Source organism: Poecilia reticulata, chromosome 11 (assembly GCF_904066995.2).
Source record: "Poecilia reticulata chromosome 11, P_reticulata-male-v2, whole genome shotgun sequence".
NCBI lineage: Eukaryota > Metazoa > Chordata > Actinopteri > Cyprinodontiformes > Poeciliidae > Poecilia > Poecilia reticulata.
Window position 1 is genome coordinate 28,704,414 of NC_088840.1, and position 15,521 is coordinate 28,719,934.

The 15,521-nt window shown below is 47.2% G+C and overlaps 1 protein-coding gene across 1 annotated transcript; it reads right to left on the reverse strand.

Moving 5' to 3' along the window:
• Positions 1 to 7,868: 7,868 nt before the first annotated feature.
• On the reverse strand, positions 7,869 to 14,394 carry tmem170b (transmembrane protein 170B). Its single transcript, XM_008422921.3, has 3 exons — positions 13,551 to 14,394; positions 11,473 to 11,643; positions 7,869 to 10,427 (listed from the first exon to the last, which is right to left on the reverse strand). Exons 1-3 carry the CDS (start codon positions 13,711 to 13,713, stop codon positions 10,297 to 10,299), a joined length of 465 nt encoding a protein of 154 aa, XP_008421143.1. The 5' UTR covers positions 13,714 to 14,394; the 3' UTR covers positions 7,869 to 10,296.
• Positions 14,395 to 15,521: the final 1,127 nt, after the last annotated feature.

Sequence of the window (15,521 nt, forward strand, 5' to 3'; positions counted from 1 at the left end):
CTGGAAGTGCTAATGGAGCTATTACTGCTGGAAATGCTAAAGTAGCTTTTGCTGCTGGGAATGCTAATGGAGCTATTACTGCTGGGAATGCTAACGCTGCTATTATTGCTGTAAATGCTAACGGAGCTATTACTGCTGAAAATGCTAACGGAGCTATTACTGCTGTAAATGCTAACGTAGCTATTACTGCTGGAAATGCTAAAGTAGCTATTACTGCTGGGAATGCTAATGGAGCTATTACTGCTGGGAATGCTAACGCTGCTATTATTGCTGTAAATGCTAACGGAGCTATTACTGCTGAAAATGCTAACGGAGCTATTACTGCTGTAAATGCTAACGGAGCTATTACTTCTGGAAATGCTAACGGAGCTATTACTTCTGGAAATGCTAAAGTAGCTATTGCTCCTGGGAATGCTAAAGGAGCTATTGCTGCTGGGAATGCTAACGGAGCTATTACTGCTGGAAATGCTAACGGAGCTATTACTGCTGGAAATGCTAACGGAGCTATTACTGCTGGAAATGCTAACAAAGCTATTACTGCTGGAAATGCTAACGTAGCTATTACTGCTGGAAATGCTAACGGAGCTATTACTGCTGTAAATGCTAACGGAGCTATTACTTCTGGAAATGCTAAAGTAGCTATTACTTCTGGAAATGCTAAAGTAGCTATTGCTGCTGGAAATGCTAACTGAGCTATTACTGCTGTAAATGCTGACGGAGCTATTACTTCTGGAAATGCTAAAGTAGCTATTACTTCTGGAAATGCTAAAGTAGCTATTGCTGCTGGAAATGCTAACTGAGCTATTACTGCTGGAAATGCTAACGGTGCTGAATGTGAAACCACTCCCAACACCGAACAAAGTTCGGACCCTAAACCGCTGTTGGCTAACTGGACACAGAGCTACTTACCGGATCACGCAGTCCAACCAGAGGAAGGCGGCAGCAGCTCCTACGGCCAACTCTGTCCTCTTCCTCTGTTTGCTCCTCCTCATCTTCATCACCTCTTATTATTTCTATGTTCTGATCGGTTTCAATGAGCTCCGGTTCAAATCAAAAAGGCTTAATATTGTTACTCAAAACCAGGCAGTTGGACCATTACATGTCATTTACCCAGAATGCATTGCAACGTGAACAACATGGCGACATTTCTGCGAAAATATTTTATTAGAAATAAAAACTAAATACCCTACGGTTATTATTAGTTACTGTATCGTTTTTACGTCTAAAATAAATCCCAAATAAAGTCTATTTTTATAACTAATAGTGGTTCCCTTTAACAGTTAAATCTAAGTCAGGGGTGTCCAAAGTGTGGCGCTTGGGCCATTTGTGACCCGTGGACTGATTTTGTTTGGCCCCCACCTGCAGTCCAGGAAACATAAACGTTTCACCCGCAGAGCAGCAGGTGGTTGATGCAGATGGAAACTTTTTATTGAAAATCAGGGTAAAATAATTTCAGACATGATTTTCTTTCAGTGGTAAATTAAGTATCCGTCTTTCTACAACCAACTTTCCGTAGCAAGTAGAACCACGACTATCCAGAGGCTTTTCTACAAGCCAGTCAGCTTTTATTTAGCTTATTAAACTTGGATAAATACAGCCACCGGTTTCAAACATAAACTCTGTTCTGATACTGAGAATAAACTTGTTACATTTTCTACTTCTGTGCAGGAAATAAACCAACGAGAACTGAATGAGTCGGTCAGATTGTGTTAATCCAAGCTGAATGTTTCCTGAGGAATTTAAAACGTGGTTCATTACAACAGAAATTCAATAAAACTGCAGGATAAATCCTGGATCATTTTAACTTCTGGCTCACAGGAGCCACACTTTGCAAATCCTTGAACTAGGCCACTGCAGCAGCTCCATTCTTCTCAGGCTTATCAGAACCTGGACATGAAAACTGAGCCGTGTGGTGCTGCCCTCTGGTGGTTCTTATAGGGAAGTGCACCAAGGATTTATTCTATCCTAGAAATCTGAAATATTTTATAAAATATTCATAATCTACTTCCCGACTGCGCCAGCAGATGGAGGCTTACCTCATTTATTATGTTGCTGTTTATTTATCATCAAAAATGTATTTTGTTTGGTGAAACTTGTTTAAAAAGTTAAAGCGCTTTATTTAGTCAGTAATTATTAAAACGCATCCAGTATGTGGATTGAAACTATAATTAAATGTTTAAAAACATAAACATATGTAATGCAGACCGTTGTGCTGTTTATGTAGACTGGTTTATAAATCTGATGTGATGCACAGAGAACAAAAAGTTTCAGATTGGGATTATAGCGCCCCCCTCTGGAGGACTTACTGGTTTTTTACAGATTTTAAATGAACAGAGAAGAAGAAACTCCTGCAGCATCGAGTGCAGCAGGTAAAAATCAGGCCAGAACGAGAAAACGCTCAAATGTTTCCCAGATTTCACTCACCGTAGAAACATCACCTCAAGTTTCTGCCCACTTTGTCCTTCCACTTAACTTTCCATCAGCACGCTTCAGGACATTTCGATATTCAGATGTACTGAGCTGAAAAAATAAATAGTTTTAAGATGATCAGTAAGAAGTTTCAGATCTTCAGAGAGAGAAAAACTGAGGGACAAACTGGGATTCCAGGTCAGAGGAAGGAAAACACGCCGAGGCTTTTGTTGCTATTCCCAGCGTTTCTAGGGTTTCCTGGTCTTCAGAGGTCAAAGGTTAAAGGCCTTCCTGTCTGCTGATCGTTGTTTACGTATCTTTGTTTTCGCACGCGACCGCCGCAGGTCGGGACAAAAGTTCAGGAGAGACAAACCGCAGCGAACTGAGACGGGTTGTTGCTGCGAGAACAATGGAGGCGAAGAGAGGCTGCTCTCATCATCATCATCATCATCATCATCATCATCATCATCATCATCATCATCATCATCATCAGAGGACGGTCAGCCTCCGCCTTTTCTCCTCCCCTTCCAACCACAAACTTTAACGTCAGATTCTCCTGGAGGTTAAATCCAGATGTGAAGTTTTGCCAACATCTGCCAGGTTCCGACCAATCCGTCACCCGGACCTGGAGAGAGGATGGAGGAGCCGCAGACCGGATGGACCTGAACGCCACAGCGAGGATTTTCACTCATATTCATGTAAACAACAACAACTTATGGTTCTGATATTTTGAATGTGAGATTCTCCACTCAGACGTTTCTGCTCCTCTGGTATGGAACACCAAGAAGGCCAAAAATGTCTTTCATATGCAAAGTATGAAAAGCAGGGGGTGCTGTGGTGGCACAGGGGAAAAGCACAACCCACATATTGAGGCCTTGGTCCTCGTGGCGGTGGTCGCAGGTTCGATTCCCGGCCTGGTGACATTTGCTGCATGTCTTCGCCCTCTCGCATTACCCTATTTACTGTCAAACTCTGACCGAAGGCCTGGTTCGGTTCTGACCCGAAGGCCTGGTTCGGTTCTGACCCGAAGGCCTGGTTCGGTTCTGACCCGAAGGCCTGGTTCGGGTTCGGTTCTGACCCGAAGGCCTGGTTCGGTTCTGACCCAAAGGTCTGGTTCGGGTTCGGTTCTGACCCGAAGGCCTGGTCCGGTTCTGACCCAAAGGTCTGGTTCGGGTTCGGTTCTGACCCGAAGGCCTGGTTCGGTTCTGACCCAAAGGTCTGGTTCGGGTTCGGTTCTGACCCGAAGGCCTGGTCCGGTTCTGACCCAAAGGTCTGGTTCGGGTTCGGTTCTGACCCGAAGGCCTGGTTCGGTTCTGACCCAAAGGTCTGGTTCGGGTTCGGTTCTGACCCGAAGGCCTGGTTCGGTTCTGACCCGAAGGCCTGGTTCGGTTCTGACCCAAAGGTCTGGTTCGGGTTCGGTTCTGACCCGAAGGCCTGGTCCGGTTCTGACCCAAAGGTCTGGTTCGGGTTCGGTTCTGACCCGAAGGCCTGGTTCGGTTCTGACCCAAAGGTCTGGTTCGGGTTCGGTTCTGACCCGAAGGCCTGGTCCGGTTCTGACCCAAAGGTCTGGTTCGGGTTCGGTTCTGACCCGAAGGCCTGGTTCGGTTCTGACCCAAAGGTCTGGTTCGGGTTCGGTTCTGACCCGAAGGCCTGGTTCGGTTCTGACCCAAAGGTCTGGTTCGGGTTCGGTTCTGACCCGAAGGCCTGGTTCGGTTCTGACCCGAAGGCCTGGTTCGGTTCTGACCCAAAGGTCTGGTTCGGGTTCGGTTCTGACCCGAAGGCCTGGTTCGGTTCTGACCCAAAGCTCTGGTTTGGTTCGGCCCAGACGGCCGGCGCTGATCGTACCGAGTCCTGCCTGCGCCTCATGAACAGCTGCAGCACAAAGAGACGGCCGGCACCGCGGAGCGACCCGCCGGGTCAAAGGCTCGGCCGCCCGCCAGCCATTGTTGGGGTTGTAGGAGCGTCGGGGGGGTCCTGTTATTTCTGAGCAGGCAGGCAGTCGTCGCCTCGTCTGCACTGATGATCAACTCTGGAGTGTTTCCTGTCCAGGAAACAATAGCAGCCAGCGGCTCGGAGTCGGCCTGAAACTGCAGGTCAGCAGCAGAAAGCAGCTGAAGGAGACCAGGCAGCAGGACAGGACGGATTTACATCACGAACCCGAACGCTGCAAAACGTTCTGCATGCTCATAGAAACAGGAAGCAGCTGAAGGAGGCCAGGCACCAGGACAGGACGGCTTTACATCACGAACCCGAACGCCACAAAACGTTCTGCATGTTCATAGAAACAGGAAGCAGCTGAAGGAGGCCAGGCACCAGGACAGGACGGCTTTACATCACGAACCCGAACGCCACAAAACGTTCTGCATGTTCATAGAAACAGGAAGCAGCTGAAGGAGACCAGGCAGCAGGACAGGACGGATTTACATCACGAACCCGAACGCTGCAAAACGTTCTGCATGCTCATAGAAACAGGAAGCAGCTTCTGCTATGGCATTAATGAAGTGAGAAAACAGGAAAACATTTCAGCTGCCAACATTCACTAAACCACCATGGCAGCTTGGAGGGGATGAAGGAGAAAGACTCCTCTTTGGAAACAAGATGGCTGCCGGACCGAGGTTAGCCGAGGACAAACTACAGGGACGATGTCCTCTGGACAGATGAGACAATGGACCTGGATGGACAGAACCAAGCAGATCAGATCAAAAACAGAGGAGGAAAAGAGGAGCCGTTTACAGTTACACAGATAGCAAGCTAAATACTTAGCTTCAAGCTAAACATGTAGTTAGCAAGCTAAATACTTAGCTTCAAACGAAAAATGTAGTTAGCAAGCTAAATACTTAGCTTCAAACTAAAAATGTAGTTAGCAAGCTAAATACTTAGCTTCAAGCTAAACATGTAGTTAGCAAGCTAAATACTTAGCTTCAAACTAAAAATGTAGTTAGCAAGCTAAATACTTAGCTTCAAGCTAAACATGTAGTTAGCAAGCTAAATACTTAGCTTCAAACTAAATATTTAGCTAGTGGGCCAAATAGTTAATTAGCTATAATATAATAGCAATTAGCAAGCTAAATATTTAGTTTGCAAGTTAGATATTTAATCAGAAGGTAAATATTTAGCTTCTAACTAAATATTTAGCTAGCAGGCTTTTCCCTTTGGGATCAATGAAACTATGTATCACCAAACACTTTCTGGTCCCATGTATGAGGAGGAACTGATTTATTCCCAGATTTTTTGGAGGGAAATGTGACTCAGCATCTCAGTCTAAACATAGAGAAACATGGAGCAAATATTAGCTGGAAACGAGTTTAAAAACATTTCCTGATGCTGGTAATTTGGTAGGAAGGCTGTGAAAGTGTCTGCAGAGCAAACATTCTTCCTGTGTGAGAAAACTGTTGAAAAACAACATTCCAGTCAGAAGGAATTCCCACATTCCCAGTCTGAGTAATCAGGTTTCCCAGTCGATGCCCGCTGCAGCGTTCCTGTGATTAATGTTCGGATCGGAGGGAAAACATCTTTGTTTCTGCGGCCCAGCTCAGCAAACATCCATCAAACACGCAGAAATTCCTGCGCCACATTCTGGCCTCTTATGAAACACTTCCTGCCCGGCCCGGGGCCGCCGGCCGCTTATCAGCGCGCCTCAGCCCGGCCTCTGATTGGACCACAGCCGCCGCCGCCGTCACATGCTGTGTTCGCTGCTAAAGCACAAAATAACAAAAAACAGGCTGATAAGTGGCGACCTGCCTTCCCCCGGCTGAGGTCGGGGGCGAAACCCCAGGCGGTCCATTCAGGCCCGACACCAAAGGTCACATCAGATGTGAGACGTTTGAGTCCAGCATCACGTCCTCCATGTTTAAAACGGCGTCTACCCTCCGAACCACGGACGGTTACTGTCCCTTTAAGAGACCATTTATCACCAAACATCACTTCCTGTTTCATGTCTTCAGACGTTGCTTCAATATTTCCACATTATTTTTTTTCAACCCCACAGCATGACACTGCCACCTCCTTTGACAAGGACCTTAAACTCCTTAAGCTGCAAAGATTTAGGAAAAACAAGTTTCACTAATGTGGGACTCAAATAAAGCTTTTAATCAAGTTCATTCATTAAAATAAAAAATCAAGCAACATTTATTCAACCATCTGAAATGTGGGCTGTGGATGCTAACGTTAGCATTAGCTACATGTTTAGCACTGAGAAGCTGCCTTAGCCTAGCATACCTTCTCGGGTAGGCTAACTCCTTTTAGCAATAATCTTTCCTAGCGTCCAATCAGATCGCTTAGAGAAGCAGAAATTAAACCTCAGTGGGTCGAGAGAATTAGACATTTTTGTCCGACCGTCGGGCTGCACAGTGGCGCAGTTGGTAGAGCTGTTGCCTTGCAGCAAGAAGGTTCTGGGTTCGATTCCCGGCCTGGGGTCTTTCTGCATGGAGTCTCCATGTTCTCCCTGCATGGTGGGTTTTCTCCAGGTACTCCGGTTTCCTCCCACAGTCCAAAAACATGACTGTCAGGTTAATTGGTCTCTCCAAATTGCCCCTAGGTGTGAGTGTGTGTGTGTGTGCATGGTTGTGTGTCCTGTGTGTCTCTGTGTTGCCCTGCGACAGACTGGCGACCTGTCCAGGGTGACCCCGCCTCTCGCCCGAAATGTTGGCTGGAGATGGGCACCAGCACCCCCGACCCCACTGAGGGAAAAAGGGTGCAGGAAAATGGATGGATGGATGGATGTCCGACCGTCGTCGTTGCTAGCAGACGTGCATCTGATTTACGGGCGTACCAGAAACACGTGAATACAAAGGTTCCGCCTGGAACTTAATAAAGTTTGGATGCGCTGCATAAAAACAGTTTAAAATGAATTCATGAAATAAAAGTGGATCTGTTTTAACGGTAAATCAGACCTTGGTTCAACTCTGAACCCACCAAGTCTCGGCGGCAGCGGCACTGGAGGAGCTGCAGAGATTCACAACCTGGGAGGATTAATCTGCCCTGAGCCGAGGAGCAAGGTCAAAGGTCAGCTTCACCACGCAGGTCACATCAGCCGAGTCACCATCCTCACTTTAAACACGGCGGTGGCAGCATCATGCTGCTGGTCTGATGGTTGGAAGAAAACCTGCTAGGAGAGCCGAGACTGGAGGAGATATTATGGGATGGATTCACTGGGGAGGAATAAATAAAACACTTTTTAGATTTTTAAACGTTTTCAGGGGGTGTGAAAACTTTTTTCTGCGCTGAATCGAACTTATTGTAACTTTAACAACCTGAAAACGCAGCGTGACAGAAAGTAAAACACCGGTCAGATAAAACGGACGAGTTTCATCGTCCGCCATGTCTTCATAAAATGTCTCCAGGTTGTTGGGGAAACGGAGCCGTAAAAACACGTTTAAAGGAAAAGTTTTCCTACTTTACCTGTGAAAATGATGTTTTCTGGGAGCTGCAGGTTAAAAATCAAACAGATTATTAGCAGCTTTCATGTTGCAAAAGGTTTTTATTTCCACCGACTGTATTTACAGTACAGGAGGTCAGTTTGTACAGAAATAGGCAGTAGTTATAAATATCAGAGGTCTGGCTGGTATAAAATTAAAAAAAAGAATATTTTACAGTATGAACACGGCTTGTTCATCTCTGGCTGTCTGTCCGTTTGAGCAGAAGTCCTCCTGAGGGTGACCTTTGACCCCTAGCCGTGGCTCCATCAGGGCCGTTCTTGCCGCAGAGGTCGGCAGAACCAGCAGCGGCATTCAGAACGTCCTCAGAGAGAGTTCTGGTCAGAACGCTGCAGCACCGGCTGCTGCTGCTGCAGCTGCACTACGGGGCAGCGCTGCCCCCCGGTGCTCAGGGCCGGTACTGACGGTCGGTCCGTTACGCAGAGCCAGCAGAACCTCCTCAGATTAAACTCAGAACTGTCTGCAGAGTCCAGATGAAACGGGATGAATAAAGCTTTGGCATTGTGACCTTTGACCCCCGGCGCGACCTGAAGAGCGGCCCGGAACGAGGCAGAGGGGAAACACCTCCAGGAGCCGAGGAGAGCCAAGTTCTGGTTCTGGGTCCCGAATGGGACGACGCTGACCCGGAACCGGACCGGCCCGGATCAAACAGAACCGTGTTCAGGCCTGAACAACGGGATGCCAGGAAAATCTGGGATTCATTCACACGTTTCCACGGCAACAGCTCCTTAAACGTCACAGGCAACCAAGTGCATCCATCCCCCTTTACTCTGGCGCCCCTAAATGACAGCAGTCCAGCTCAGAATCTGCTGCACTGATCAATGTTTATTAATTATCATTAATAAATTATAGACTGTAGTGAGAAACGGGGCTGGCAGCATCATGCTGTGGGGCGAGGAGGCTGGATGGAGCCAAACCCAGAATGGTTCTGGAACAAAACCTCCAGAAGACACCTGACGGGAAAAAAAACATGCCGCACTTTTTAGATTTTTACATTCATCAAAGCACTATGAAAACCAACAGACGACTTTCCTCCTAGTTAAACCGTTAAATAAATTAAAGTTTGCGCTGGGAATGGGACAAAGTGAAGCTCATGGGGTGTGAAAACTTTTTCACTCGGAGATTATTCAGATCTTAAAATTCTGCTTTCCAATAACGTCACGAGGCAGAACCGGCTCTGGGCCGAGCGCTGAGCTCTGAGGAACTCCGCCTGGAGTCTGTTGCCGATATCTACGTTTCAAACTGTGAGCAGCTTCAGGAAGCGGCTCCTGCTTCCACCAGGGGGCGATGTTTGCTTATTAATTACAGAAGTGGGTTTCATGTGGAAGCTTCTGGTCATGTGACGGCCGCCATATTGTGAGGGGCGTTTCTGCTGAGACGGACAGGAAGTGGGCAGCAGCTCATCAGTTTCACATTAAACTAACTAGTTTAGTAAATTAATTTATCCATGAAATAAATTTATTAATTTATAAAAAAATATTAATTCAACAGTAATTTAATAAGTTAATGTAATTATTTATATGTATTCTTAATCAATTGGATTTTAAATTATTATTAATAATAAATTAAAGTGTTAATAATTTAATCATTAATAAAAATGATCGTATAATTAATGTTTATTAATTTCCGTTAATAAATTATAGACTGTTGAAACAAATTTAGCATTTAAATAATACTTTCAGGAGAACAACATGAAAATACAGCTGCTGGTTTTCTGTCTTCAGAGGTTCTTTAAGTTTATATTTTTTTATTTTTCATATTTATTCAGCAGGTTTTGTTTCTTTACCATCAAATGCTGCTGATCTTAAAAACGACGATCATCTCAGCTGTTCGTTTAGAGCCAGTTTCACAGCAGACATGCCCCTCACAACATGGCCGACATCCTGACGTATCGATGACCCGGGTCATGTTGCATCATATCAGGACGCGTTTCTGATTGGTCGCTGCGGTCGTTGAATTCCAGGAATCTCCACCCACATCTCCATGACCTGGGACTAAGAACCGGGACAAGAACAGGAGAACCGGGACCAGAACCGGAGAACCGGGACCACAACGGGAGAACTGGTTCAGAAGAAGGAACTCCTGCTGACGAACCTTCAGTCTGATCCAGTCTTTGCTGGTTTCTGCTCCTCTTCCTCACTGAACATAAAAGTGCTGAAACCTCCTCCTCCTCCTCCTCCTCCTCCTCCTCCTCCTCCTCCTCCTCCTCCTCCTCCTCCTCCTCCTCCTCCTCCTCTCTGATCTGGAGGTTTTGAGTCTCCAGCAGCAGCTGGATTTTGGCACCAGAACCTCAGAACCACGGCTCCCTGATGAGTCTCCATCTGGCCCAGGGACGGCTGCAGTAACCCTCCAGAGTCAGCAGGGGGCGCCCTGTGCTGCAGCCAGCGTGAGCGCTCCTCCTCTTCCTCCTCCTCCTCGCCCTCGGGTCGGCGCCGGGTTCCGCCCCTCGTCCTCACAGCGTGGCCAGGATGCGGGAGAAGGAGATGATGATGGAGAGCGAGGTCTGGCCCACGCCGAACACCAGAGCCTCCAGCGGCGCCATGCCCTTTCCCGCCACGCGGTACACACAGGCCACCGCCGCGCCTGCACACACACACACACACACACACACACACACACACACACACACACACACACACACACACACACACACACACACACAGGAAGTTCTGATCCAACTCAGTCAGGATGCAGATGATCTCACATAAAAACAAATGTAGCTTTTTAAAGGATTTTCTACTTTTTCCTTCCACTCAACTTTCCATTACTATTCCAGGATCCATAATTTTCCTGCTTTCTAAAAAATCTTTGCTGGATTCATCCGACTCGGTTTTCACAGGAAGTTGGACTTTTTCCGACCCAGTTAAATTTCCAATCCCGTTTCCAGTTTTCCCAACAATCCCAGTTTAACTTTAAGGGTTTTTCTCAGAGAACCATCAGCCCAGAGCGCCATGACGGTTCTGACCCGGTGGAATCTTCAGAACCTTCTGGATTCTACCAGGTTCTCCATCCAATCAGGGATGTTTCTGACTCAGCACTTCCTGTTTTCTGACCAATCAGAGAGCAGAGAGACTCTCTGGTTCTGGAGAAACTGAAGTTCTGAACCGTTATTGGATCAGAACCAGGTCGTCGCTAAAGGACGACGTGGAAACCCGGATCTCTGACCTTTTCCCTGCACGCTGACATTTCCTTCATCTTCCTCCTCTTCATCACTGCCCCCCCTTCCCCCCCCCCACTGCACATTAATAATGAAGAGGCTGAATATTCTGGGAGGAAGGAAGGAAGGAAGGAAGGAAGGAAGGAAGGAAGGAAGGAAGGAAGGAAGGAAGGAAGGAAGGAAGGAAGGAAGGAAGGAAGGACACAAGAAAAAGGAAAGGAGGGAACAAAGGAACCAACTCTTAAAAAATGACAATTAAAATCTTTCTCTAGAGTCTTCTGGTCTCCATGGCAACACGGGGTCAAAGGTCCTGACATGAACTCAGTAGTTTCTGGATCTCTGACGTTTCCTTCCTCTTCCTCCTCTCTACTAATCTCCCTCTGTCTCCCCCTGGTGGCCCTGAACTGAACCACACAGGAAGGGCCTCCTGCAGCCCGCAGCCCCATGCTGCCCCCACCGTGCTTCACTTACTTGTGATGACGGCTCCAGAGAGCGAGGCGAGGAAGCCGACGCTGACCAGAACCAGCGTGATGAGGCGGCCCCACCGGTGGCGCTGCAGCATGACCAACATGAGCAGACCGCCGGCGCCGTGGACAAACAGCGAGGAGAACAGACACCAGAGGAAGACCCAGTACCACATCTCTGGAGGAGGAGAGGAGGGAGGAGAGAGAGGAGGAGGAGAGAGAGGAGGAGAGGGAGGAGGAGAGGAAGAACGAGGGAGAACAGAGAGGAAGAACACATCAGAACCAAAACATCACCATCCAACATTAACCTGCTTCTAAAGTCAAGGAGCAGAATTATTATTCTACTGGTTACTTTAGAACCACAAGGTGGAAAGGAAGGAAACAACAAGAGAGGAAGGAAAGGAATAAAGGAACAACGCAGAGAAAAAGGAAGGAAAGGAGGAAACAAAGAAACTAACTTTTATAAATGAGGAATAAAGTCTAGAACATTATTATTTTTTTATAAAGATGTAGTTTTCTGTGATGTCACACTTCAGGGAACTTTGTAGCAGGCAGCCATCTTGGTAGGTATCTGTAACTAACTCATGGTAGTTTCTATGGCAACAACAAACAGTCCATATTCTCCGTCTCATTTGAGTCGATCCCGACAGCAGAGGTTTTGTTCATGTGACCTTCTCTTGTACGTTGGTCCAGAGGGTCAGAGCACTTCCTGTTTGTTCATCTGCGATCGCCTACCAAGATGGCGGTCCAGTGGCGCGGATCACTGCCTGCTCAGACTCATGGGAGAACTATGTGTTGATGAAACTGATGATTAAAATGTTAATACGGTAAATAAATGTCTGGATTGAGTGAAAACATTAAACCTTTTCACGGCGCCTCCAGGACTCTGTGGTTGTTTTTGTGATCAAAAGCCATGTTGGAAACATCTGTAAGATATTTTTGCAGTATTTTGTGCTTAAAGATGACAGTAAATGTGAGTTTTTGTGACATCAAGTAGAGCTGAGGCAGCAGTGGAGCGAAAATGAGAATACTGCCACCTACAGGTGGGAGTTAGTCACTTAAATCCAACACTTTTCATCATTTTTGCAGAAAATTAGCAATAAACTCATAATAATGCAGTAGCATGAATACGTTGATTTTGTGTGAATTTTCACAAAGCTGGAGCGACTGATTGATGTCGGGCCGGATTTGGCCCCCAGACCTCGAGTTTGACACGTGATGGACTTAAATCACTATTTATTTTCTCTTTCTTGTTGAATTTAGTCCTAAAAATCTCCAGACGCGCCTCGTTTCCTCAGGCCTGGAGCTGCAGACCTGCTGGGCCGTTTGAGCTCCGGAAGCCTCAGTATTTAAATTTCCTCTATTTATGGTTTGCTGAAGTGAAACTGCTCCACCGCACATCTCATAAACAGGAAACTGATTTGTTTAAGCCGCCGGGTGGCTGAGAGGAAGGCCTGCATCTCCGCTGACCGCATGCCGTATCTCTGCCACCAGCCGCCCGCTGCGGCTGATCGGCCGGAGCGGAGCGTGAATGCATGCATCCATGCGTGCAGCGCGGCGGGACGGCAAACTTCTGAGATGCGCTTCTTGCTGAGTCAGCGTCGCACGCTTTGAGTGTTTCTCCACTCAGGACGGAGATGAGTGGAGAAATGTGAGCACATTTCCGCCTCTGCTGCTGCAATCTGCTGTTTACATGACACACCAACCATGACTCCACGCTGCAGATGGAGAGCCGGCCTTCCTGCAGATTAAATCGCTGATGCTTCTGCAGCGGCGGATTCATGCAGATGGGAGTCTGCGTCGTTTGATTTAAAGCGAAATAAAAAAAGATGATTTGACTCTAATGGCCTCATGTGACCCGGAGCTCAGGTTCGTGCCGGACTCTGCAGACAAAGGGAGGATCAGGAGGTTTTACATCCCATAATACCTCATGGCATCCCTGGTTTTCACAGACCCCTCCTGGCTCACGGTTCCCTGGTTTATTTCCTGCTGTAAAATGGACGCGGTGCCGCTCGCGGCGGCGCGGCAGCAGGCGGCGCTGGCTGCGCCTGCGGCCAGCCGCCCGCCGCTCCCCGCGGGTCCTACCTGTGAAGTCTTTCAGGGTGGCGCCGTGGACCCAGAGGCTCAGCACCTGCTGCACCGACAGGTTCAGGGAATAATCCCGGCTCATGGTTCCGCCGCCGCCGCCGTCGCCCGGGTTCGCAGCCCTCTTTATCGGATAGCTGAACTTGGCTTTGGACGGAGGCATGGAGGAGACCGGGGCGGAGCGGCTCGCCTCTACCGGTGCCGCTGCTTCGGCTTGACGTCCGTCTCCGCTGCGGGAAGGGGAGGGCCGCGGGGTGGTCGGTTGGTCCTCGGCGGTGCGGGCTGTGCGGAGGCCATGATGCGGAGCAGCAGCGGCGGCAGGCGGGCGGGCGGGCGCACCGACGGTCAGCTCGTCCTACATCGGCTGGTCCCGCTGCATCATCCTTAAAGGGCCAGCATCCCTCTGACGGATCCGGGCTTCCGCTCTAATATCCGCGCTGCCGTAAACCGCTCTGTGAATGGGAATCGGTGCGCAGGCGCAACGCAAGGACGTAAAAAGCGACGTATCTGACAAATATTAATAAAAACACATCAGAGGGTCGAAATTTACAATAAATAATGAGCTAAAACCCACACAGACTCTGTAAATCTGCATTTATTTAATATTTTCCGATTAACAACATTTAGCGTTAGCTGCCGTTGCAGCGTTGCCCTTGACAACGGGTAGATGCAGCAGCTCCCTGATTGGCTGCTGAGGCGTCACCGTTTTACGGTTTATTTAAATCCGATGACGTCATTTAGAATTGAAACGATTAAATGTAATTTTTGTAAATTATCGTTTGAATCAACAGAACATTTGGTTTTTGAGTGTGAGGTTAATGTTCGGAAGAGATTTTTTTTATTTTGGAAATAAAATACGGAATTTAAACAAGGAGTAAAAAAAGTTAATTAAAAATGAAATAATAATAATAAAAAGAAATAAATAAATAATAATAATAATAATAATAATAATAATAATAATAATAATAATAATAATAATAATAATAATAATACAGCCACTGTAATCAAACTTTTCTTGCTTGACTCAGAATAAATCCTGGTTTACTTGATTTATTTTGGTTTATATATTTTTCTATTAATTGTAGTTATACCAATATCTTATATTTCATGTGTTTTAGTATTTAGGGAGGAATATCTAAGTTCTATTATCTATCCAGAATGGTAAATGTGAAACCACAGCAGCTGGAGACGAACAGATGCTGCAGTTTTGTTTCGTCTTGTTTTACCAAAGCAATTCCATCAATTCAGGAAATTAAAACATTTAATCTACACATCTTCCACATTTTGAACTTTTAGATTCCAGCCAGTTTTGCAGATGAATGTAAATAATAACATGTTATTTGACTAAACGGATGAATGAAGCTGATCCGACCGGACCGGACCGGACCGGACCGGACCGGTAGAACGGAGCCATGTGAAGTTTCACAGCTTTCTGCCGTTTCTCCTGCAGCCGGTGGGAAGCGGAGAGGAAACCTGCTGCTACGTAGATCCGTGGTGTTCTGGAACATTTCTCTGAGGAGCGGCGAGTATTTTGGGAAGAGCTGACCCAGTTCAGACGTACGTCTGACGCCGTTTGGATCGGCACCGCTTCCCCTGCAGGCGGAGTTCAGCTTCAGGTTCAACGTCCGGAAAAACCCAGTCAGAACCCAGAATCTGCTTTAGGTGACAGATTATTCCGGAGCACAGAGGGAACCGTCCTGAGTTTACAGGTGAGTCTCAGGAAAACTGCGTCCTGAGTTTACAGGTGAGTCTCAGGAAAACTGCGTCCTGAGTTTACAGGTGAGTCTCAGGAAAACTGCGTCCTGAGTTTACAGGTGAGTCTCAGGAAAACTCCATCCTGAGTTTACAGGTGAGTCTCAGGAAAACTGCATCCTGAGTTTACAGGTGAGTCTCAGGAAAACTGCGTCCTGAGTTTACAGGTGAGTCTCAGGAAATCCGGTCCTGAGTTTACAGGTGAGTCTCAGGAAAACT